At 39.3% G+C, this 25,727-nt stretch overlaps 1 protein-coding gene across 1 annotated transcript; it reads left to right on the top strand.

Moving 5' to 3' along the window:
* The first annotated feature begins 5,536 nt into the window (after positions 1-5,536).
* LOC131063463 (pentatricopeptide repeat-containing protein At3g24000, mitochondrial) lies at positions 5,537-8,571 on the top strand. Its single transcript, XM_057997266.2, has 2 exons — positions 5,537-5,674; positions 5,785-8,571. The coding sequence occupies exons 1-2, from the start codon at positions 5,669-5,671 to the stop codon at positions 8,458-8,460; spliced, it is 2,682 nt and encodes an 893-aa protein (XP_057853249.2). The 5' UTR covers positions 5,537-5,668; the 3' UTR covers positions 8,461-8,571.
* Positions 8,572-25,727: the final 17,156 nt, after the last annotated feature.

Raw genomic sequence — 25,727 nt, 5'->3', positions numbered from 1 at the left:
GACCAATCATTAATGAAAGTCCTCCATGACATCTAAAAGATAAATAGGTCAATCTCAAGTTCGATCAATATAAGAGACATTGCCTCTCATAATGAGACAACCCGTTGCAAAGAACACTAGAAGCAATATGTGGAGTAAACTCTGGAAACTTGAAATCTTAGCGCAATCAAAGAACCAGATACATATGTATAGAAGTTGTAGACACCCAAATATTGCACCATGCTTGCGCACACTAACTTACTAACATTTTTAATTGATCAAGTGTCATTCTTCTAATTCAAATTTTCTATTTTCATAATCATTTAAATCATTTCATCATTAATCATTCATTTTCTAACATTAATTGAATAATCTTTATTATTTGATTAGTTCAATCCTAGTTTAATTAAATAATATTTATTATTTAATTAAATTCAATTTCATTTTTCTCATAACTGAAAAAATTCTTTAGATTATTTAATTAACTAATTATTTCATCATAATTATCTTCTCCCAAAAATCAAGAATGGAAACAGATCTTTTTTTGTTTTTTATTTAATTTCTAATTATCCTCATCCAAATTAAAAAATGGCAATAAATCAAGAAAATGATTTGAAAATTAAAATAAATCATTATAATTTAAATAATTTTCTCATATTCTCCCAAATTTTGAAAATAGAAAGTATCGTCATCTGATTTATATGATTTTCAAAAATCATTATCGTATCTTCCTATAAATTGAAAATGGAACTAACTAGCCAACTTCTGATTTTCTCGATTTATCTTCTTGGAAAATATCTCTTTAATCTCAATTTTAAAATTCAAAAAGGAGATATGCCTAGTCAAAAGCTGCTTTATGCCATCTTTTTGAATCCATATTGATTCTCCAATCTTGTCTTTACTCTTCTATAAATTTATCTATCTTTTCCATAATCTCATGGACATGTTGAATAATTATATGTTGTCAAATTAACTTCAAATCTTCGAATCTTCGAATCCTTGCTTTCAACACATTTGCAATTTGGAGTTTGAGAGCCACATGCCATTTGATTAGAGAAGCAAGAAGGACAATGGAGGGGATCATTTCAAGCATATGAAGGATGGTTTACATTTTCTTACCTTATTTCCTTGTTTATGCTTTATTTTTGTACCTTCATTGATGTGGGATTTATGGATTTTTATTAAATGCCTAACTTTTCCTCTCACATAAATATTAGATAACTCTTGATTAGGGAGTCTAATAAGAATCATGATAAGCAAATAGAATTAGTCTTGTTGCAAGGATCAACTAGAAAAACCTCAATCTAGCACAACCCTAGAATCTATGATGCAACATGAGATTTGCTAATGATTTGGAAGTGATATAAAGTACAAAGATCAAAATAAGACCCTTTGAATTGATGGGATATCTAAGAAACACATTAGGGACCCATTAGATGATATACGATAAAAAAATATACTTGTGGCTAAATATTGAAAAAGTGCACAGATTAAATGATAGAGCTCCTCAATAATTTTCCAACGATGCAAGAATCACGAAAATAGGAGATTGTGGCAAAAACTTACGAGCTTGGGAGTCCAAAATATAGATTTGAGTTCAACTGATAAAAAATGTCAACAAATAATTTTTTTTGGCAAAATAACCTGCTCCATCACAAAGGTGATAGGACCAACTTTCCATCGATATCTAGTTTGTGAAAAATCGGTGCAGAATGCCCAAGTTATGCTAAATTTCCCATCAAGATTCAGTTGCACAAAAATGATTTGTTTTAGCACTTAGGGGTTGACCCTTGAGGAGCCCATGTGATCCTATGGATTCATACTTGCCCATATGATAACTAACTTAGGATGATGTAACCTAACTTAAATGCAAGCTAGGACTTAAGTAAACTTAACACGTGAATAGGTTCTTACCATGAACTAGTTAGGATATAACCACATTCACATCAAAAGAGTTGTCTCTCTTGGTTAAAACATTTTCTTGGGATGATATTCAATATTATCTTAAGTGTAGTGAATACAAAATGATCCATACAAAACTACATGTAATATGCACTCTCATATGTTGGCTCAACATAAGCTTATATCATGCCACAATCTTTCCATACACGCAAAATTCTACACCAAGTTGATTTATTCATGAATAAGGAACTTTGGAAGAATGGCCTCATGCACATCTATGTAAGCATCAATTCTAATAGTTTTGCACAAGTCATCCATTATGTATTCTCTTAGTTTTTCTAAAGTGTGACCAATTTCTTTCCTATATTTCCACCGAGCGTTCTTCTAATGACCACTCCATCCATTCTTCTTTAAAGCAGTCTTCCAAGTGTTTAAAACCTAGGTGATTATCTCCACACTTCTTGTTGAAGGTTTCATATGGTTATAATATAGGAATTGGTACTACAATTAGCCTTGTACCCATGAATTTATTTTCTTCTTCCTCTTGGAGTCTCCTTCTAGCTTCCATCCTTTAGCAGGATTAGTGAGAAAACCTATTCAATTCACTACAATTGATCTTCTTAATATCAAGTAGGATATTGTGATTAGTTAAATTTTGAGTCACTGTAGAATAAGATGAAGATTTCTTCATGAGGGAAAGGATGACATTAAGATTTAAACATCAAATCAATACATAAACCTTGAAAGTGTGAAATAGATAAAACAATGGAATGGGAATTGATATGAAACTAAAATAAATAATAGTTTCAAATATAGAAAATAAATAAGAAATAATAAATAAATCCTTAGGCAAAGACCTAATGTGGTGTAGGATACCAAATAGGTTCACCAAAATGAAAAGGGAATCAAAACAACATATTTTGTATATCGTAGAGGGACACCAAGATGATTATTAAAGTGATCACATTAGAAATTAACTTAGATAAATAACTCGAGATAGTAATAAAATGCATGCGTGGGCTTTTTTGAAATGGCAAGAAAGGATACAAAATTAACTTTTTTTTAGCTTGATGATGTTTAGTTGCACTCTCCCATCAATGATCTAACTTATGTTTTGTTATCAAATATTGTTTTGGTTGATGGCAAACTAAAAATATAAATGAAATCTTCTTATGGATTCAATTTTGTGCAAGGAAATGATCTACATGGAGGCATTTATTTGAAACCTATTAACCTTATATGTTATAATTAAAAAAAATGAAACAAATAATGATGGTGAACACTTTTGAGGAGTTTTTTTATGCAAGGATCTTCTTCCTCTGTCAAACCCATAGCTTCTTTATTATATTTTAGATATCAAGGTGAGGCAAACTTGTGATAGATAGTTACTTCTTGCAAGTGTACTTTCACTAGTCTAGTTTTGATTGTGCATGTCATATCATTTTCACAAATATGGATATCAATTATTTAGAAAAAATTGAACCAAAGAATAAAACAATTAATTTTTTGATTTAAAGACATTCATTACACTTACCTTAATTTTTTGACACCAAATTCCAAACATCCTTAATAACACATTCCTCCTTCCAAATTATATCTACATACATTTATTTATTTTCTATTTTAAAATTTATATTTATAACATTATAATCAATTTTATCTCCCTCACACACACATATATAAAATCAAATGATCATTAATGAAGGTGCATGGATCCTAAATACACACTAACATTCCATTATAGTAAATACAAAACTTTGTGTTTAAAAAAAAATCAAATTATTAATATTCATAAATCAAAAGTGATTATTCAAAACTAACCCAAAAAAGGTCCACTTGTTTACAAATTTAATATTTGAATTTTATTATAAAAAGAAACTACGAACTTCACTTTTTCTTTCATAATAATTGCAAGCCATGTGCAACAAAGCGTGACATGCCTCTTTCAAGTCCACGCTTTATGTCATCGAGATATCCATGACACGAAAGTCGAGAAAAACTTCAATTTTAACTTTAAAGTCTTCATCATTACCTAAAAGTTACAACAACTTTAATTTATTTTATAATAAATAAAACTTTGATAATGAATTGTGAGAAGGATGTTATTTAAATGGATTTTAAGTTAAATGATTTTGGTTTGTTGGTGAAATTATGTTTCTTAAGTGTAAAGTTTTATGTTTTTAAAAGATTGAGTCAAATTTATGTACTTTTTAGACGTGATAATTAGCATGATTTTGTCATCCAATTTTAAATCCATTTCTATTAATCCCAAATCAACTTAATTCAAAAATATCATTCAAGTTTAGACTATCATATTTAAAGATATGTCAAAGACTAGTATCATAACGTATCATCACATGAATAAAGCTAGAGCATCAAGATTCACGTACAAAAAGATTAAAAGACAATTGTCATAGTTTGCATTATTGATATAAGAGAAGGTACAAGGACATATCAAACTTCAACATTTGTATAATAAACCTCTAAAAATATTCCTTGGCATCACATTGTTTCAACTCAACTAACATTAACAATTTTGTATGCACATAAGACAAATTAACATTAATTGATTATGATTACTTGAGATATATTAATTTGTCATAGATGTTTGTGTTAATGCACAACACAAGGAGACCAAGGACGCACACCTTACAACAATCCCCTCCAGCGCAAGCCTGTGACCAAACTTTGATACCACTTGTTACAAGTGCGATTGCCATTGCACCAAAAGATCAACTTGTTAATGCTTGATATAATCACTAGACTTATAGAATCCATAGGAGGTGGTTAAGCCATGTCACAAACCCGAGCGCTGCGTTGCACAACACAAAGAGACCAAGGACACACACCTTGCAACAATTTGTATATGTTTTCACCCTCTAATCCAATCCTACAATTGACATTTGTTGTCATATCAATCAACTTATCACAATAAAACATACACCATTCTTCATTCATCTTCTTATCATTTTACAATTTTTACATATTTTATACGTGACTCCACTATTGATATTGATTTAAATCTAATTTATATTATTATTAGTTTTTGTTGATGAGAGAGAATTAATAAAAATAGTCCAACACATTAGAACTTCACTAAAAATTTTATCTTACATCCACACTGAAAACAAAATGAACTTCCCTCCTCAAATCTAATTTATATTAATTAATATTATATACTTTATAAAGAAAATAATTTTACTATATACATCTTACTTCAACCTTACATTTAATGACATTTCCTTACACCCCTAAGATTTTTTCTTATGACATATCAACAAATGAAAGGTGAGAATCAAATATCTTATCCCAAAATTGAGAACCAAACCTAATCCTAGCAAGCTCTAACAAAAATTGATTGCTTTGATAAAAAAACACAATGCAACTGTTAAAAAACACATCACATTTAATAAATCATTTTAAAAATAAAAACTTGGACCTTGTTTCTCCATGTGAGTTTTCTTTGATAAATACATCATAAAGGACATGAGGCTGGTATTGACATTCTGTGGGCTAAAGGCATTTCCTTAAAACACAGCGAACTAATGTTATGTAGCTTCAACAATCTTAGATCAACTAGATCTGTATTGTTACAACTCAATATGCTAATTGCCTGAAAACTAATTATGGTACCTGAAAAAAATTATGGCCCGAGCAGTAGCAGTAGCCCTGGAACAACGGGCTACTCTTCCTTGGAGAATTACCAAAAACAAATCATCAGTAATGGGGCTAAAATATTACATTTCAACGTTCAAACATACACTGAGAAACCCTTCGGAAGAACGGAATGAAGGTAATGATAATAAGGATAACAATTTTCTTGGTCTTAGAAGGGTTCAAAATGAAGCAGAATTATTTGCTAGTGTATCGAATGAATTTGCAGATATGAAATTATTTTTTCAGGGAAAGAGAGACGATACCCATGCGATACAAACTAGGATTGAATTTGATATCTTTGTGGGCAACAATCTTCTTAGCATGTACGCGAAATGTGAGCACATAGAGGATGCGCGCCGAGTGTTCGACGAAATGCCTCAACGAGATGTAGTTTCATGGAATGCTATGATTGCTGGGTATGCGAAACATGGCAGCATGAACGCTGCACGTAAACTGTTTGATGAAATGCCTGAACGAGATACTCTGTCGTGGAACACGTTGATTGCGGGTTATGCCCAGAGTGGGGATGGGGAGAAGGCTCTGGAAGTCTTCTGTCATATGGGTGAAACAGATATAAATGTGGGTCGTGATCGAGCCACGTTTGCTAGCATTCTCAAGGTATGTACTAGTTTGGAGGCTTTGGAGCAGGGCATGCAGATCCACAATGCTATTGTCAAATTGGGATTCGATTATGATTTCTTCATAGGGAGTTCCCTTGTAGATATGTATGGAAAATGTGCAAAGGTAAGAGATGCTCGTCAAGTGTTTGACAAAATGCCTGAACGAAATGTGGTTGTGTGGAATGCCATGATTGCAGGATATGTACAGAATTATTGCTGGCAGGAGGCTTATTCAGTCTTAGTCGAAATGCTGCGCAAGGGATTGATGTTTAGCCAGTCCACATTCGCCAGCATTCTTAAGGCGTGTGCTAGCGATGCAGCTTTGGAAAAGGGAATGCAGGTACATGTTCATGTCATTAAAACTGGATTTGCTTTAGATGTTATTGTGGGGACCGCTGTTGTTGATATGTATGCAAAATGTGGGAGGATAGAAAATGCTAGCAAAATGTTTACCATGATTCCTGACCACAATTCCTTTTCATGGAATGCCATTATTGTAGGACATGCCCAAAGCGGGGATGGTAAGGGGGCACTGAAATTGTTCTACAAGATGCTGTGTGCAGGTTTTAATTTGGATCAAGTGACCCTTTCTAGTGTTCTCAATGCTTGCACATGCATAACAGATTTTCAGGAGGGTCGAGTATTGCATAGTTTTATCATCAAAATTGGACATGAATTCAATACTTGTGTAGGAAATGCTCTTGTTGACATGTATGCCAAATGTGGTGATATGGCGAAGGCACACCGAGTGTTCGACAAAATGGTTGCAAAAGATGCAGTCTCATGGAATGCAATAATTGCAGCATATGGAAATAATGGTTATGATGAAGAGACACTCTTAGTTTTTCACCAAATGCTGGGCGCAGGGATGGAGTTAGATGAATTTACTTTTGGTAGTGTTCTAAAGTCATGTGCCAGCCTTGAAATGCTGGATCAAGGAATACAGATACATAATTATGTTATCAAATGTGGACTAGTTTCCAATGTGTTTGTTGGGAGCGCTCTTCTTGACATGTATTGTAAATGTGGTAAAACAAAAGATGCACAGAGACTATTTAATAGGTTGCCAGAACAAAACATAGTTTCTTGGAACGCAATGATTGTGGGATATGCCAAGAAAGATGGTGAGGAGGCATTGAAGCTGTTCTTCCATATGCTACAACTAAGCATGAAGCCAGACGAATTCACCTTTGCTACAGTTCTTGATATCTGTGCTACCCTGGCAGCCGTTGGATTTGGCAAGCAGATTCACAACCACATTATCAAAGCTGAACTGAATGTAGATATATATGTAGCCAGTGCCCTTGTTGACATGTATGCCAAATGTGGAAATATGGCAAATGCTCTAGAAGTGTTTGAAAATATGCCTGAAAAAGATGCTGTCTTATGGAATGCAATGATTTCAGGATATGCACAGCATGGGAATGCAAAAGAGGCCCTCAACATTTTTGAAAAGATGCAACATGTGGATATACAGCCAAATCAAGCTACTTTTGTTGGTGTTCTGTCTGCTTGCAGCCATTCAGGCCTTGTTGATGACGGGTATATCTATTTCAATTCCATGACTGAAGTTTATGAGTTGTTGCCAACACAGGAGCATTATGCTTGCATGATTGACCTTGTTGGTCGTGCTGGATTCCTTGACAAGGCAATCCAAATTATTGAAACAATGCCATTTGAAGCTGATGTTGTCATTTGGCGGACTTTGCTTGCTGTATGTAGGCTTCATTGTAATGTAGATCTAGGAAAACATGCAGCAAGAATGCTTATAGATTTGGAACCAGATGATGCAGCAGCATATGTGCTTCTATCAAACATTTATGCTACAGCTGGTCAATGGGATGATGTAGCAAATGTCAGAAAAGCTATGAAACAGAAAGGGGTGAAAAAAGATCCAGGATGCAGCTGGATTGAGATCAAGAACAAAGTACATACATTTGTTGCAAGAGATAAGTCACATCCAGATATAGAGGAGATCTATGTCAAGTTGGAGGAGCTGACTAAGCAGATGAAGGATGCAGGATATAGGCCTGACACAACTGTGGTATTGCATGATGTGGATGAGGAGCTTAAAGAACAATATCTCTGGTATCATAGTGAGAAGCTAGCCATTGCTTTTGGGCTCCTTAGGACACCCCCAGGCACACCTATACAGATTTTCAAAAACCTTCGTGTGTGTGCAGACTGTCATACTGCCATGAAGCTCATATCCAAGATTGTTCGACGAGAAATTGTGGTGAGGGATGGTAGCCGTTTCCACCATTTTAAGGGAGGAATCTGTTCTTGCGGAAATTATTGGTGATGATAACTAACCCAATTAACAATATATTACAAGTCTTGTCATCAACTGGCAAAGATTTGTCATAAAATGTAGTGTTTGAATATGAGATATCACCATAAGAGCGTTTTTCTTGATGATGCTTGACTTGGAGTGAAGTTCTGATGTTTTAGATTATAATGTTAATAAAATTGGACAGCTGTGCCCTTGAGGTTCTGAGGCTTCCCTCACAAATGTTAAGAGAAAATATAACAATTCAATGTCAGCTTAGTCAAGGAGAAATATCTAGGATGAGAAAGGACCAATTCTCAATTATACACAGTAGGACAGAATGGTTTGTCCTTGTAGTGATCATTGGGTGGTACTCTCTACCCATCAGTCATCTTTATAAGACTAACATTGGTGCAAAAAATTCTTTAACACCATTAACATTGTTCCTACTTGATATTGTAAATGACACTGGTAAATATGATACATTCTTCAGAGCGGTTCACAAACTGAAGTTTGCTTTTGGGAGACTTAATCTCTAAATTCTAAGGAGCACAGTCTTTTTCTACATTTGCAAACCCTTTAACAAATTTTTATGTCAACGTAGGAGCACAAAAAATGATTCCACTTGTAATATATTGGGCAGTGCACCACTCATAACAAAGATTGGATTCATGCATATGCATAAGATGTTCTTAATTGCCCTTAACAGGTTGTGAAAGAACTATACATATCATTCATGATGCAAGCGGATGGCAGATACAATTTGCTGTTTGAACTATCTCTTGTTTACTTTTAGTTTTGAAGCTCAATGTTTCCCTCTTGAAGATTTTCTTAAAAACTTCTTGATCCAAAACATTCAAGGAAAAGAGCTTCAATAATTTCCCTTGTTTCTGTTATTTTTACTACTTTCAGATTAATATAAACTCAGAAATCAGAATTTAGTTTGATTAGCTGAAAGATTTAGAGATTTAGGCATGACATAGAAATGAACAAAGAAATAAGAACAACACATGGCTACCCTGGGAAAACCTCCTAGGAGGAAAAACCCAGCCAGAAAAGATCCTCAGATCGGATTATGGATTATATTCATATAACAGTTACAACACATATCTTAGGTCCTTGAAGATGTCTGAAGTGTTTGCTCTTAGGGCTGATGGAATCAACCACAGGTCTGCACTTTCATGTATATCAGGTCTGCTCCTTCAACACACCAATCAGCACTCAGACTCAAGCCCTAGATCTGCACTCTTGATGTGTCTTAGATCTGCACTGATTCAGTAACCCTGACACTTTAATTCTGGAACAGCTCAGCCTCTTTATGACAGCAAGAACTTGATGTTTGCTTCTTTAATTGGCAGGGATGATTCGCATAAATTCCTTAACCAGCTTTTGCATTAATCAGATTGTATACTTCACATCATTAGGCATGTGTGAACTCAGATGTATACTTCGCATCCTTAGGCATGTGTGAACTTCGCATCATTAGCAAATATGTTTTTCGCTTGAAGGATGTGTATTAATTGTATTTTGAATGAGGCAGATATGTCTTATATATATGCGATGCAAAATCCTTTTTATGTCGGCCTAATATAAATTAAATTACTTTTAATTTAATTTGAATCTCTTTAATCCGAAATGCCTTGATAGATAGGGTCGGCCCTATTTAAGCAAGCACGTTATTAGTAGCGTGGGGTTTCATTATGTAGTGTGGAGTGAAGTGAGGTATAGGGCCCAGCCCTACACGTTGGAGAAAGGGGCTGGCCCTCTCGGGCGGATTCCAATGTTGCCCAAGACAATTGGAATCCGCCATTCCCTAATTATAATCAACAGTTTCAATGCATAATGATCTATGAGGCAATAGTTGAGAAAAGAAGATATATGGGTTTCCATAACCACTTGAATTTTCACTTGTCACATTCATTTTTCCTTGCTTTGGTTGGTGATAATGGAATTTCAGATACTTTTATACTCCCAAACCTTTTGGAACCGGTTGCATAATGGCGCAGACTATGTAATTAAGTTATTAGTATGCATCACACATTGAGATATCTTGATATCATCCTGATACTTCAAAATTCCCAGTAGAGTAAACAGGTTGTGGTATTTGTTTCCTTACTTTCAGTGCACGTGCACGCACACGCACGCGTGCACACACACTAATGTATATGTGGTGTTTATGGTGTTATTTGGCTTCTCTTTTATTCTTGCTTGTGCTTATATTTTCCTGTTAAAAGCCTGGTCTGAAAATTTCTATAATCAGTGATTACTATCTCCGCATCACCAATTTTTTGTTAATCTCTCAATAATACCTCCATTTAAATCACTGTAATCTTTGTCGAAAGGCCTCAACCACCTATAAAATTTTCTAAGTTTCGATGATATGTGTGAGGCTTAGTTTTGTGCTACAATTCACTTATTTTTTTGATCCATGAATTGGGCCCTCATACATCATGTAAATAGATGGTAAAAAAATTTAAAAACCAGAAAGTCTTCGGAACAACCCAATAATAGGGAAAAATGACTACAAACATTGCTTCCCACCTTGAAAATTTGGGAAGAACACTTAAAACTTACATAATTTAAAGCTAATTAATGTAGAAACCAGAGTCCAATCCTTTTTTGAGTGGCATTGAATTATCATGTTGCTTTGGCTCTTTGCTGAAGGCTTCATTTTATTTTTCTTCACTTTAAACCACTTTTTGGAATTCCCTGTTGAAAGGTCTATTTTAAAGCACCCGGAAGCCTGCTCCAAATTCCCTATAGGTGGAAACTCCCCTGCTTTGGATGCAGATGATGACACATCTGACCTGCAATCATCCTTAGGTTTAATAGGTGTAGAAACATTTTCCAAAGGAGGGAGTCAATCTGAAGAGCTACGAGGATCTGAAGAAGCATTAGAAGTAATTTTTGAAGGGAGATCAGGCTCAACAAGCTGATGCCATGGCTCAGCTCCTTCCGCCCTGTAGCCTGACTAGAAGCAACAGGAAGATGATCAATGGAGGAAGACTTGGGACAGTTCATAGCTAAATGGCCTGTACCATAACAGTTGAAGGCAATTCCTTCAAAATCCAGTTTTTTCATCCATGATCGGTTCCACCTTTAAAAATATTTTCTTAGGTAGCTTCTTGGATAAGTACAACCCAACCAAAATTCTAGCAAAGGTGAAATGGCTCAACATTGCTCCAGTCTGGGATAGAATTAAGGTGACCAATTGAGCTTCCAATGGAGGACAGCCAATCTTTGCTCCAGAACTAAAGAGGAGGGTTAGCGATCCTAACCTAGATCAGGGAAACAGAGAAGCATTTAATGATGGGTTCAAATTCTGGATATCAGGGTTTCACACCCAAAAAGATCCTTAACCCAAAACCATGGGCCTTGAAGACAAGCATCTTAGTGCATAGGGATATACAGGTCACCAGAAACCAGCCTTTTGTACAAGGACAAATAATAATGTTATTTTTCAGAAGGGGTTTCCTATTTATCAACATCCATTTGTTCAAACCAAACTTGGCTAGAATTTCTAGAACTTGCAAATTAGTGTTACCTACTTATGCCATTCTTTGTATTCAACCACATTTTCCCCTAACTCGACTGTTTTGATGTGATCAGTATTAATCCTTTTGCTGTTTTGGAAACCTGGAATTGCCCTAAGAGATTGTGCTCCCTTGCCATAGGAAAAACACATGAAGCTGCTTGAGGCTGATTGCAAATACTATATTTTACTGTGCCACAACCCTCTTTGAAAAGAGTAATTATGGATCACCTGAAACAACTGAGCTACAGTGATCAGTTGAATTCTGAGTTTTACTTTTGATCTACTGTTGGGAGTGGATTGCCTGAAAGAAGAATATGTAAAAGTATTGTAATTTCCAATTTAATGGACAAGTTATATGCAGGATGCTGTCTTTTATTTTATATTATGACTATGACACTAATATTGTTATCTTTCTTTTACTGCAGGTAAGGAGGATGAACATGTATCGATTTCAATGTCATCTCCTTTAATTTGAATGATGTATAAATAGTAAGATGGCCACGATCAAGTGGCACCTTGATTGGACATGTCTTTTAGACATGTCCGACCAAGATGTCACCTGGTCGTGACTCTTACAACCATCAACCAATCCTTAACTAATCGATGCTATAAACATACTTGATAATGAATCGGTATCATTGTTAATGGTAACAGCGCTTATAAACATACCCGGTAATGAATCGGTATCATTGTTAATGGTAACGGTGCTTATAAACATACCTGATAGTGAATCGGTATCATTGTTAATTGTAACAGATCTAAAACATACCCGATAATGAATCGGTATCAAAGCATATGATAATGGATCAATATAAAGTAAACAATAACAATAACTGTTAGCATTATATGCTATCGGGTTAATACCCCGATAGCATATTAATGCCGATATGAATCGATATTAATATGCTATCGGGTTAATAGCCCGATAGCATTTAGATTGACGCTTTACATAGTTAAGTAGGTCGTCAATCTAATCCATCATTATCTAATATCAATATCATAATTATGATCAATGTTATAGTCTGATAAACATAAAGCATAAGACTCTCCTAACTCATTAATCTCAAAGAGATTAATGAGTTAGGAGAGTCTTATCTTGCAGAAGCTACTAATGCATTAACACTCCCTCTTAGCTTTTGGAAGATAAAGTAACCTGCATCACATTTCTTTTCCAAAAATGTCAGTCTCCAAGAATATATATCATCTATACATATGATATGAAGTACCATCAGGACATAGGATACAAATATAAAACATTACTCTAAGTATGTGACATAGAGTATCACCCAACCATGTGATATAAAGGATTCATCATTTTATTATGACAAGATATCACCTAAACACGTGATATCAGTATTGCCTAAACACGCAATACTGAGGATAAACATATGAGGATGGTTAAATTCTCATCTTATCCAGATTGTGATATGTGCACAAACATTTTATTCAAATGTTTTATCACAACACCATCATGACACATCCATGACATACCAGAGATCCAACATGATAACTGGTTTGAGAATCATAAGATCGTCACATTATGATGTCTGCATACAAATGTTCATAATCTGAGAGATCGTCACCTCTTAGATATGAACACAGGGGGTAAAAACCCAGAATGTCTCAACATGACAAAAGAAGTTTACATTTTCAACATCTTATTTACAAAGCAGATTACCTTTCTATCATACCTAAACCTTTTCTGAAGTGATCGACCTTCACTCTGGAAAGTGGTTTGGTTAGAATATCTGCAGTCTGATCTCCCGTACTAACATATTCTAATTTGATCACATTTTTGTCTACCATGTCTCGTACATAATGGTAAGGGATCTCAATATGCTTGGATCTATCATGGAACACTGGATTCACTGAAAGTTTTATGCAACTTTGATTGTCGCAATGGATGATAGTAGGTTTCATCGGATTACCAAACAATCCCACAAGCAACTTTCTAAGCCACACCGCTTCTCGGGCAGCCATGGAGGCTGCAATGTATTTGGCCTCAGTGGTACTTTGCGCTACAAAAGACTGCTTTCTGCTGATCTAGGATATCATGGCTGATCCTAAATTGAAGCAGCACCCTGAGGTGCTTTTCCGGTCAGTCACACTTCCAATCCAATCTGAATTTGTGAATCCGTGTAGATTAAGATCAATTTTCTCATACTTGAGACCAAGATTTAAGGTGCCTTGTAAATATCTCTTCTGATTCTTTACTTTTCAGAAAGTAGATCCAAGTCTTCCTAGAGTAGTCATCAACAAATATTACATAATACAAGAATCCCCCTAGAGAGGATACAGACATAGGTCCGCATACATGAGAATGAACTATAGGTCTGCATACATCAGAATGAACTAATTCTAGAATTTTACTAGTTTTCCTAGTACTATTTTGGAATGCACCTTTGGTATTTTTACCTAGGGCACATCCTTTGCATGCTCCTGAATGATCTTGCTTTAACTTGGGTAGACCTGTGACAAGGTTTCTCATTGAAGATAAAGCCCTAAAATTTAGATGGCCTAATCTTCTATGCCAAACTTCATTTGCATTAGCGGCTTCATGGATTAGGGCTAGATTGGGTTCCGTGCACAACTCATACAAATAGCCCCATCTCTGTCCAATGGTCTTTGCCTTCTTAATGGAGGAGTTCCTTGGCCAAACCAATACTCCGTTGTCTATGAATGTCACTTTGTATCCGTTAACTTCCAGTGCCGATATAGAGACTAGATTTCTTTTGATGCCGGGGACATATAGTACTCCTTCAAGCCGCAAGGTTATGCCTGTCTTCAATTTGATGGTGCAGGTTCCTACTCCTCTGACTGGATGTGTGGAGTCATCTTCGATGGTTACGTCCTCATCACTCTCCTCTGTCATGGAATCCAGTACTTCTCTAAACCCAGTGATGTGCTTGGATGAACCACTGTCAATTACCCATGAGTTGATTTTGTTAGAAACTTGACTTGTGAGTCCTGAGTAGGATACGTATTTCTTGGAGTCATCTTCCCCTTTAGTCTTTCCTGCTTTGACAAATGTAGCATGTTTCTTGGTTCTTTCCGGGCATTTTGCAACAAAGTGTCCAAACTGATCACACCTGTAACATTGAATGTGAGATAAGTCCTTCTTTGAAGTATTCTTGCCTTGACGACCTTTTCTCTTTCTAAACTGCCTTTTCTTGTTTTGCTTGGTGGAGTTGGTGTTTAGAACTTGTAGGTCTTCATCTATATTCTTGTGTTTCATTCCCATCTTGTTCAATCTTGATTCTTCTTGGAGACAATCATCCCTTAATCTTTCAAACTTGGGATATTTGGACCTTGCACTGATGCCTTGGACGAATGTGCTCCATCCACTAGGCAACCCATCTAAAACAATGAGTGTTAACTCTTTGCTTTGGATCTCGTAGTCCAGAGTTGCAAGTTCATCTTTTAGAACTGATATCCGCATAAAGTAGGCGTTGATTGTCTCCCCTTTGTTCATGGTGATATGATTTATATCTCGTTTTAATGCTAGAGTTCGACTTGAATTTGATATCTCAAATGTGCTTTCAAGAGCTTTGAACATTTTATAGGCTGTCTGATGTTTTCTTATGATGGGCATTATCTTGTTTCTCACCCCATCAACTATTATTTTTATTGCCTTTTCATTTCCCTCAATCCATGTTGTTTTGTCAGGTTCATTTTCGGGTTGATCATTTTTAGTTTGAACAAACGAATCCACTTTGTTCTCCTTTAGGATCATTTGAATTCTGAATTTCCAGGCTGAAAAATCATCACCACCTCCGAGTCTGTCTTCGAATCTGAGAGTACTAGCCATTTAAAGAAATGTGATGTAGTATAAACTTGTTCTTAAATTTGTTTCACAAAATTAAATAGCCTCAAGTTCGATCAACTTGGCTCTGATACCATGTAAAAGTATTGTAATTTCCAATTTAATGGACAAGTTATATGCAGGATGGTGTCTTTTATTTTATATTATGACTATGACACTAATATTGTTATCTTTCTTTTACTGCAGGTAAGGACGATGAACATGTATCGATTTCAAAGTCATCTCCTTTAATTTGAATGATATATAAATAGTAAGATGACCACGATCAAGTGGCACCTTGATCGGACATGTCTTTTAGACATGTCCGACCAAGATGTCACTTGGTCGTGACTCTTACAACCATCAACCGATCCATAACTAATCGAAGCTATAAACATACTTGATAATGAATCGGTATCATTGTTAATGGTAACAGTGCTTATAAACATACTCGATAGTGAATCGGTATCATTGTTAATTGTAACAGATCTAAAACATACCCGATAATGAATCGGTATCAAAGCATATGATAATGGATCAATATAAAGTAAACAATAACAATAACTGTTAGCATTATATGCTATCGGGTTAATACCCCGATAGCATATTAATGCTGATATGAATCGACATTAATATGCTATCGGGTTAATAGCCCGATAGCATTTAGATTGATTCTTAACATAGTTAAGTAGGTCGTCAATCTAATCCATCATTATCCACTATCAATATCATAATTATGATCAATGTTATAGTCTGATAAACATAAAGCATGAATGAGTAAACTAATAACATAATAGAGGAGATTAATGAGTTAGGAGAGTCTTATCTTGCAGAAGCTACTAATGCATTAATAGAATACAGTCTAGCAAATAATTCAACATTCATGGTAGCAGTACCAATGTACCTTTGTGGAATTCAGGAGTTTCGCAAATCAATGCCTCATGAGATTTGAGGAAAAAATGATACCAATGAAATGTGGGGTAAAACAACTTTGGGAATGAATGAGGTGTGTAGTTTGAGGACCTCACTACAACAACCCACTTCAAGATTAGAGCTTGCTGTGCGGACTTAAACAATATTATTGTCTTGAGATGCAAGGACTTCACCACAATGTTTTGTAACTGCGCTTCAAGATTAGAGCTTGCTATGGAGACTTGAACAATACTATTGTCTTTGAGATGCAAGGACTTCACTACAATAATTTATAACTGCCCTTCAAGAACATACACATCATATTTACCATCTGAAAAAGTACAAGAGCTTGTTTAATATCAGAAAAGGATAGCAGTTATTTAATTCCTGAATACTACAAGATAAATAAAAAGTCAAAAGACAACTGCTACAATCTTTGGTGATGTTAGATCTCAACATGCTGATGTCAGCGGCCACACTTGGTTAATTTAGAGTCAAACAAAATGTAAACTACCATGTTGGTGAGAGCATTTGTCATTCTGAATACTACAAGAGCTTGTTTAATATTAGTGTGTAAAACATTATGCCGAAAATGTTGTGCAAATCTACAACAAAATGCCAACCCCTCCAAGACGTCTCCAAGCCTTAATGCTAAGTCAGCTATGGCAAGAATGAAGATGAAGCGCTCAACAAGGAGATTAAAAGTTCCATTTGCTATAGCAAGTCGACTGTCACTTGAAGAGACACACCCCACTCATTGACGCCTATAAGAGGAGGTATTCCATTTCAATCAAATATCATCCAAAGCAATCTCTCCAAGCGAATTTGATAGAAGCCCTGTAGGAAGTGTGAAAGACATTAGGATCAGTGAATTTGTTGATCATTTCATTGATCAAGCATTGCTTTCAAGGAGGCGTGATTTTGGTTAGGAAGGTCTAAGACTCAATTTGGAAGGATTTTCAGTCCATTTTTGAAGGTAAATTGGGTAGAATTTTGTGAAGTTTCATTTACTATTAGACCTCTAGCAATATCAAGGACAAGGTTAAATCAAGATCAGGTCTAAAATCAGACCTAGAAAGTCAGCAATCAGACTTCAATCAGACCTTGAAACATCATTTGATCAGGCAAAAACAAGCACATAGAGAGTGGAGATAGGTAAGATTCGTATGCATTTTATGTATTTGACACCCTTTTGTTTGTTTTGCAGGTAAGGGCAAAGGAGTAGATCTGATTGTAGGAGGATCAGAACAACGCTCCAAGGGGGGTACTTCAACATCAAGGTCAAGTTCGAGTCATGCAAAGTGGAGATCAAGGTCAAGGTCCAAGATCCAAGAAAGATTAGAATCATACACCTATTGTGACCACTTCACACATCGCCCCATCAAAATGGGGACCCCCTCTCTTTTTTTGGTCTTGCTTTCTTTGCTTGCTAGGTGTTTTGAGTGAGTTAGTGGTCGCCTAGGCTGGGTAAGTTAGGATTTCCTTCACAGAGCTTGCCTAGGGTTCTTTTCAAAGCCAAATTTGACCTGGGCTTGGGAGAGTCATTTGTTTTGTGCCTAGAGCTCTGATGTGTTTTGGAGGGATTTTACCTTTGAAGGATGGAAAATGTATATTTTGCAAAGAAGTTGAAAAGTTTGAGTTAGGATGGGTCAAGGTTGTAAGTTTTTAGGCCTGAGTCTTGTCTTCTGTCGAGTCGGAGTCAATTGAATGAAGCCAGTGATCAAAGTATAGGCTCGAAAGGTGAATGCTAGCATGAACAAGCTTGAAGAGATGTAATTATAAGGAGTTGGCTTGAAAATTTGAAGAAAAGGTTAAGGATGTGAGCCAAAACTTGAATTTCACTCCTAACCCTTCCAAAGGGTCCAAAGTGAAATTCTAGGATAGGTCCTGTCCTTCCAAGGGTACTTGGGCGAAATGGCTAAGATGTCTTTGTAATCCAAGATTTTGAGCCAAGAACTCTTCAAAGTGGTTTATTAGAGGTATGATCAATGAGATTGAGGGAAAAATTTGAATGTTTGAGTAGTGTCTAAGGCAAATTCACCAATTTCGCTCCTGACCCTTCCAAAGGGCCCAAAGAGAATTTCCTTGGATCTTCTTTCTTGGTCCTAATTTGCATAAGAATGTTTCGCCTATGGAAACTATTTCCGAGACATAGGAAGTAAATGCACAGTATAGAATAAGAGATGCTAGTATGCCATAAGATAAGTGTTATAACTACAAAGAACAAGTATATTTTCCTTCATATAGTCTCCTGTTACAATCATGATTTCCCAAGGGAACAAGATACAATATATAATACCCAAGGGGGTGCAACCAACCGTCGCATCCAACTGCACTTTGGGTGAACTAACCGACTCCCATAAAACACAATTACTGATGATGACACAACATAATGACGACACAATAACATAATTGATTATTCCCGACTGCATCATCCCCCCCTCCCCCCCCCCCCCCAAAAAAAAAAAAAGAAGTCATCTCCTGATGACTCAAAACAAAATAGGGATGACATACATGACTATCAAAGACAGAACCAAGGAACAAAAGAAGAAGGGGCCTGAGAAGGCGTCCTTGAAGCAGCAGCAGGTGGTGGGGCTGAGGAAGATGCTGATGCTAGTTGTGCTCGTAGGTCGTACACCTGCTGTGTCCGTATCCTCAAGTCCCACTTTGCAATCTTCCTGGCAGCCTCCAATACCTTCTTCTCCTTCTCATCCATGGTCTCTCTAGCCTGCACCAAACTCGTACTCAGGGTCATCTTCTCCGTTTTGGCGACCTCCAACTCTGCTGCTAACTAGTCCCTCTCGACAGTGAACTGAGCCCTCTCCATGGTGAATCGAGCCTTTTCGTCTTCTAACTGAGCCCTCCGACGTCCAAGTCTTTCTGCACCTCCGCAACTCTGGTGGTTAGCTCCTCCCGAGCTCTCTTCACGGCCACCTAGGCAATCTCATGCCTTGCAGAAATGTGCTCTGTACGACGAAGAGTGTAATACTTCTCCCTAAAAGCCTGCTCAACCTGCCTCACAAGAGACTCGACCCTACTCTCCACTACTGCCTCCCTCACTGCCCATGCGTTCATCATCTCCGCTATCTCAGTCTCTGGCCATCCCCCTCTCTCAAAACAGGCAGCAAATGCTTGAGGACACCCCTCCTGTACAAACCTGAGCATCTGCTCCAACTCCTGGGCGGTGCTCTCTGAGGCCTCTACCTGTAGGGATGTTATGACCTCCTGCCCTCTTCATACCTCGTCCTACAGATAAGTCTGCACCATCTCCTGGAAGTATGTCTGCCCTCGACCAACCACATCCTGGAGGTAAGCCTCCACATCTACCTTGCCTGGGTGCCTGCTCTCCATGTGAACCTCCACTTTGTCTGATGGGACCTTTGTCTTCTGTTCGAGTGCCAACTCCCTCACCTGCACTTCTGCTGAATGTGCCATATCTCCAGGGGGACCGTGGCTGTCTATGTCAACCACCTCTATGTCCTCTCGAGGGTCCCTGCTCCCAGAAGTCGCTCGTGGGGGAGAAATGGTAGTAGCTGGCCTATGCGACATAGGTGCTATCTCCATCTCCCTCAGCCAACATTCCTCTTCACCCATAGTACCTGTCTGATCCTTCCCCAATTCCTGTGCCTTTACAGTGGGTACAGACTCCCCCACACCCTCAGATGGTACTGCCTCTCTCACGTCCTCTGTTGCCACTACTGGCGGCACCATGTGAACTGGCAGCCTCTGCTAGCCGAAGGCAGGGATAGATGCAACCGTCACCGTCGACGGACTCAAGTGTGCTGAGGCTGTCAGCATGGGCGTAGCAAACAAGATTGGTGTGGTTGCCTGTACGGTCTTTGCTAGGCTCACCTTGCTATCTCCCTCTGAGTCACTCGAGGCCTCCAAGGTCTCATCCCTCCCACTGTCAATATCCTTAGACTCTGACGCCTCCTGCCTTTGCCGTTTCTGCCCCACCTTGGGTACCAAACCTATGTCAAGATGCCTCCACTGAAAAATAGGGAGATTGCTGGGTGCTAAGTTCCCCTCCGGCCAAATTTCCAGCTTGTCTGCTGGAAGTTGTGAAAGCGTCGCCTCTAGAAATAACCTGATGGTGTGGTGCGGCATATAAAATGTGCGATGCTGCAATGTCATGAACTCGAACATTCTGTCCGCTAGTACTGATGCCCAGTCATACTGTACCCCATTCAGCAACCCGTTCATTAGGATGATTTGTGGGAGCGCTATGTCCGATGCCCGACGAGACCCCGTCAACCTGCTCTTGACCACGTCCACGATGCAACACCATGGCCCTTCTGCCACAAAAGATTTTTTCATCCCTCTCCCCTTCGTGGCCTTGGCTATGGAATCAAATTCCGTTGGTGGAAGATTTCTGGAGACCATGCGTATCCAATGTTCTTTCTGGTCTGCGTTCATCTTTTGCGCCTTCATATCTACTTTCTTCCCATTCCTCCCGAGTATGCCAAATACCCTAGTGAAGTTGGCTTCCTTGAAGGAGACTATGACTGTGTGCTTCATATACTCGAAAGTGCTTTTCCCGATGTTGGGGTCGAATGCTGCTATCATTGTCTGCATCGATGGCTCAAATTTCTTGATCTGAAAAACCGGCATCTGAACCACCCAACGCACTCTTGCCTTCCTTAACCAGTTTTTTACTTCATGGTTGTCGAGGTTCTGCTGTCACCACCTCCTGCACTCTCCTCCATTAACTCCCTCGAATATAACCATGTCGACTGTAACCCTGGCTCTTTCTTTCCCTATCGGTGGCTTCTTTTTGCTGCTACTGACAGCCCTCACCCCTGAAGGTAAAATCCTCGCCGTTTTATCCATGCTCTTTTGCAGATTTGTCTTCCACTGCCGTTTTCCTGCCGAATGCATTTCTCTTGTTCCTGCTTTCTGTCTTCAACTGCTCGAGGTAGTTACACCACCTTTCCCTTTATTCCCGACTGTAATCTTTTTTTCCCTCGCGATTGTGTCTTTGGTTGGGCGTGGGCACTTTTATTTCTTTTGGCTGGGTGTGGGCGGAAGATATTGACAGGTGGGGAGTTTGGCTGGGGCGACACTTTTATTTCTTGTCGCATGGGCGTGATGGTTTTGTCGGGCATCTTCCATGGTGGACAACCACTGCACGATGGTCACCGATGGTGGCCCCCTGATGGTGGTTCTGCCGTATGGTGGTCACCGGCGGTGGCCCCCCCGACGATGGTCCCACCTCACGGTGGTGCCCCCGACAATGGTCCCACCTCACGGTGGTTCCACCGTGGCCACTTTTTTTTTTTTATGTGTTACATGTATTTCTGTCAGGCTGGGTGGGGTTTCCGTCGGGCTGGGTGGGGCCTGTGTCCTGTCTCCGTTCATGATAGATTTTTAGCTTGGACCCGTTGACGGCCTCTAGAATTTCCCTGCCATTGAGCGTCCCCAATTTGACTGACTCATTCGCCCCAACCTCCTAGACTCTGTAGAGCCCCAACCACTTTACTTTAAATTTTCCTGGCTTTATCTCATTTTTTCCATTATATTTCAACACCAACTGACCCAGGGTAAAGCCCATCTTCCAGAGATGCTTGTCGTGTGAGTGCTTCCTTCGCTACTGCGCGACCTTGGTTGCCCATTGTACCAGCATCCTCCGCTCCTCGAGTTTATTGAGGGCGTACAATCTCTCTCATAGGCTTTCCATATCCCTGAGTTTATTGTCAATAGCGATCCACAAACTTGGTACCATGAATTCCACAGGGACTACGACTTCCTGCCCATACATCAACTGGAAGGGTGTGTGGCCCGTGGTGGTCTTGTAGGTTGTGTGGTAGGCCCACAGGATCGACAATAACTTTTCCTCCCAATCCTCCCCTTCAACTCCACAAGACTTGTAGATAATCGTGAGCAAGATTTTGTTTGTGGCCTCGGCTTGTCTGTTCGCTTGAGGGTACTAGCAAATCGACAGAGAATGAATTTTTTTGAATTCAGTCCTTAATAACTTTACCACATGGTTGACGAAATGTCCTCCTCTGTCACTGGTCAATTGAATAGGGATGTTGTATCTGGTAATAATCTGCTCATAGATGAATCTAGCCGTACTTACTGTAGAGTTGTCCGAGAGAGCCCTAGCCTCCACCCATTTCGTTAAGTATTTTGTAGTGACCATAATGTAATGGCATTGACGTGCACAGCTGGCCTTGAGAGGCCCTACAAAGTCAAGTCCCTATCGTTCGAATAGTTCTTGTGCGTGTGAAGGGTTTAAGGGCATAAAGTCCCGCTTCAAGGGTTTTCCTGCCCGTTGGCAAGTGTCACACCCCACGATCCACTCTCAAGCATCGTTGTATACCGTGGGCCACCATAGCCCTGCTAGCAACACCTTTCGTGTTGTCATGTCCGGGCCCATATGTCTGCCTGCAGGGCCCTCATGTGCCTCCCTCAAGACACTAGGGACTTCCTCCTCCATAAAGCAATGCCTTAGTACTTGGTCCGCTCCCATTTTATAGAGGAGGTTATTAATTAACTGGAAAGTCCTGCTCCTTAACACTAGTTTGCTTCGTTCCCCTGGAGGCATGTCCTTCGGAAATTGAGATGATGACAAGTACTCCCCAATATTCTTGTACCACGAGGGAAGTACGGCTATCCGAAACAGGTGTGCATCTGGGAAGTCATCATTGACTCCCTCCGAAGGTTCCCCTGACTTGATCCGGGGCAACTGATCTGCTATGACATGGCTCCGTCTTGGTCTCACCACGATTGTGAATGTTAACTCTTGAAGCAACAAGAGCCAACGACTTACCCTTCCCTGGATGATGGGCTTGTTCACCAAATACATAAGTGCCTGATGGTCTACATAAAAGGTGAATGGTGTGGCCAAGAGGTAGTGCCTGAACTTGTGCATAGAGTAGACCATGTCGAGGGCTTCGCGCTCTGTGGTGCTATAGTTCTTCTCGGCCTTAGAGAGCAATCTACTTGCAAAGTATATCGGGTGATCCAACCCGTGCCCCCCTACCTGAGCTAGTGTGGCTCCATTGGAATAATTCGATGCATCCACTTGGAGGTGGAATTCCTTGTCCCAGTTCGGCTAGGTGAGTATGGGGGCTCCCAACAATCTTGTCTTCAACTCTTTGAATGCGTCGCTCTATAGCTTCGTCCAGACATATGGCTCCCCCTTTGGTGTAAGTCTGTCCAAGGGGTGGGACACTTCGGTGAAGTTCTTGATGAACCTCCTGTAGTACCCCACATGGCCAAGGAAAGACTTCACTCCAGTGACGTTTGTCGGGGCTTCCATCTCTACTATGACTCTGATTTTGTCAGGGTCTATTTTTAGTCCCTCCTTGCACACAATATGCTCGAGTAACCTTCCTTGCAACACCATGAACCTGCATTTTTTGGGATTGTGGGCTAGCCATGCCCTTTGACATCTCTCCATGCACTCCTCGAGGGATTTGAGATGCATGTCCTGGCTGCTATAAATGGACCAATCGTCCAGGAAGGCCTTGAAGTTCCCTATAGACATCTTGTCGAAGATGTGCAAAATGATATGCTGGAAGGTCGCCGGTGCATTACACAGGCCAAAGGGCATTCGATTGTATGCATTTACACCGTCTTCCACTACGAAGGTTGTCTTTAGCTTGTCTTCCTCCACAATGGATATCTGGTTGTACCCAGAGAACCCATCCATGAAGGAATACATATCGTGTCCAGCCACTTCTTCTAGGATAGTGTCGGTGAAGGGGATAGGAAAAGGGTCCTTGATGGTGACCGCGTTCAGACATCAATAGTGTACACAAATCCAGATCTGGTTACCGTCCTTTTTGAGTGAGATCACAATGGGGGACACCGATTCACTTGTCTGTACTTTGAAAATTATCCCCACTTCCAGCATCCATTCAATTTCTTAATTCACTCATGCGACATAGTTTTTATTCATACGGTAGGGTCGCTTCCTTACAGGTTGGGCTCTGGGTACCAATGTAATGCGGTGTACGCATAGCTCCGGGGTACACCCTTCAGGGCCTTGTAGGTCCACGCAAACACATCCTTATATTCTACAAAAATTTTAAATGCTGTAACCTTCAGCACCGGGTTCCAGTCATCTCCCACAAGAATCTTCTTGGGATCGCTTGCCTCTCCTAAATTTGTTTCTTTCAACTTGGCTTCCTCATATCTGATGGGTCCGTCTTTGGGAAACTGGTGTGCCAGAGTATCATTCACATGGGCCTCCCCCTCCCTGTATTCTCCGTACTCAATTGGGAATACCTTCGGTTGTTCTTCGATGCTCAACACATTACACGAGGCTGTGAACCATTCATAATCCTCCATCTACCAATGGAAGAGGTTGTTCATGGAATCCCCATCATTCCCCAAGCATGCTTCTAATTCTAGAACCCCTTTGCTGTTGGGCTCCATTAGCTGTCGACCTTCATCTTCCTCCCACCGATCTCTGTCTGACTCTGACTTGAAGGAGGATGCCAACTCCTGGCTCACTATCCGTGTTCGAAGGTCTATCACGTACTTTCTCTTCCAGTCATGCTTTGCCTTGGCAACAATTAGCCACCCCCGTCCGAGGATGGCATCGTACGCTCTCTGTTTTAATGAGACCACTCAAAATCTAGCACGAATGGCTGTGTGCTGATCATCACCTGCTGTGCCATGAGTTTCCCGAGGGGTTTAATCCCATGCTGGTTTGCTCCTAGTAGGTTAAACGTGAGGGGCGACAACATGGGCTTCCCCAATTTCTTCCATGTCTCTTTCGGGAGCACATTTACTCTTGACCCTCCGTCCATGATGGTGTCTGTTAGGGTGGTCCCGAGGATGCCCATTTCTACCAGAACTGGGTGGCGTTCACTGTTAACAACTAACAACATTGGGTCGGCCATAGAGCTTTCAACCTTCTTCGCTTGGTGACTTTGTGCGGTCACAACATTTAGGATAGCCATTTTTAAGTGCGACATTGTTTCGAGGAGGTCTTGGACTCTCACAGGTACCTCCATTTGCAAGATTTGCCTCAGGATGTTGTCTTCCCCCTTAGTCTGGGACGTGCTTGTGGCCTCCCTACTATTTGTCTCTCGTGTG

This window comes from Cryptomeria japonica, chromosome 7 (genome assembly GCF_030272615.1).
Source record: "Cryptomeria japonica chromosome 7, Sugi_1.0, whole genome shotgun sequence".
NCBI lineage: Eukaryota > Viridiplantae > Streptophyta > Pinopsida > Cupressales > Cupressaceae > Cryptomeria > Cryptomeria japonica.
The sequence above is the reverse complement of the archived record's forward strand: the minus strand, read 5'-3'. Positions and strand labels throughout refer to the sequence as shown.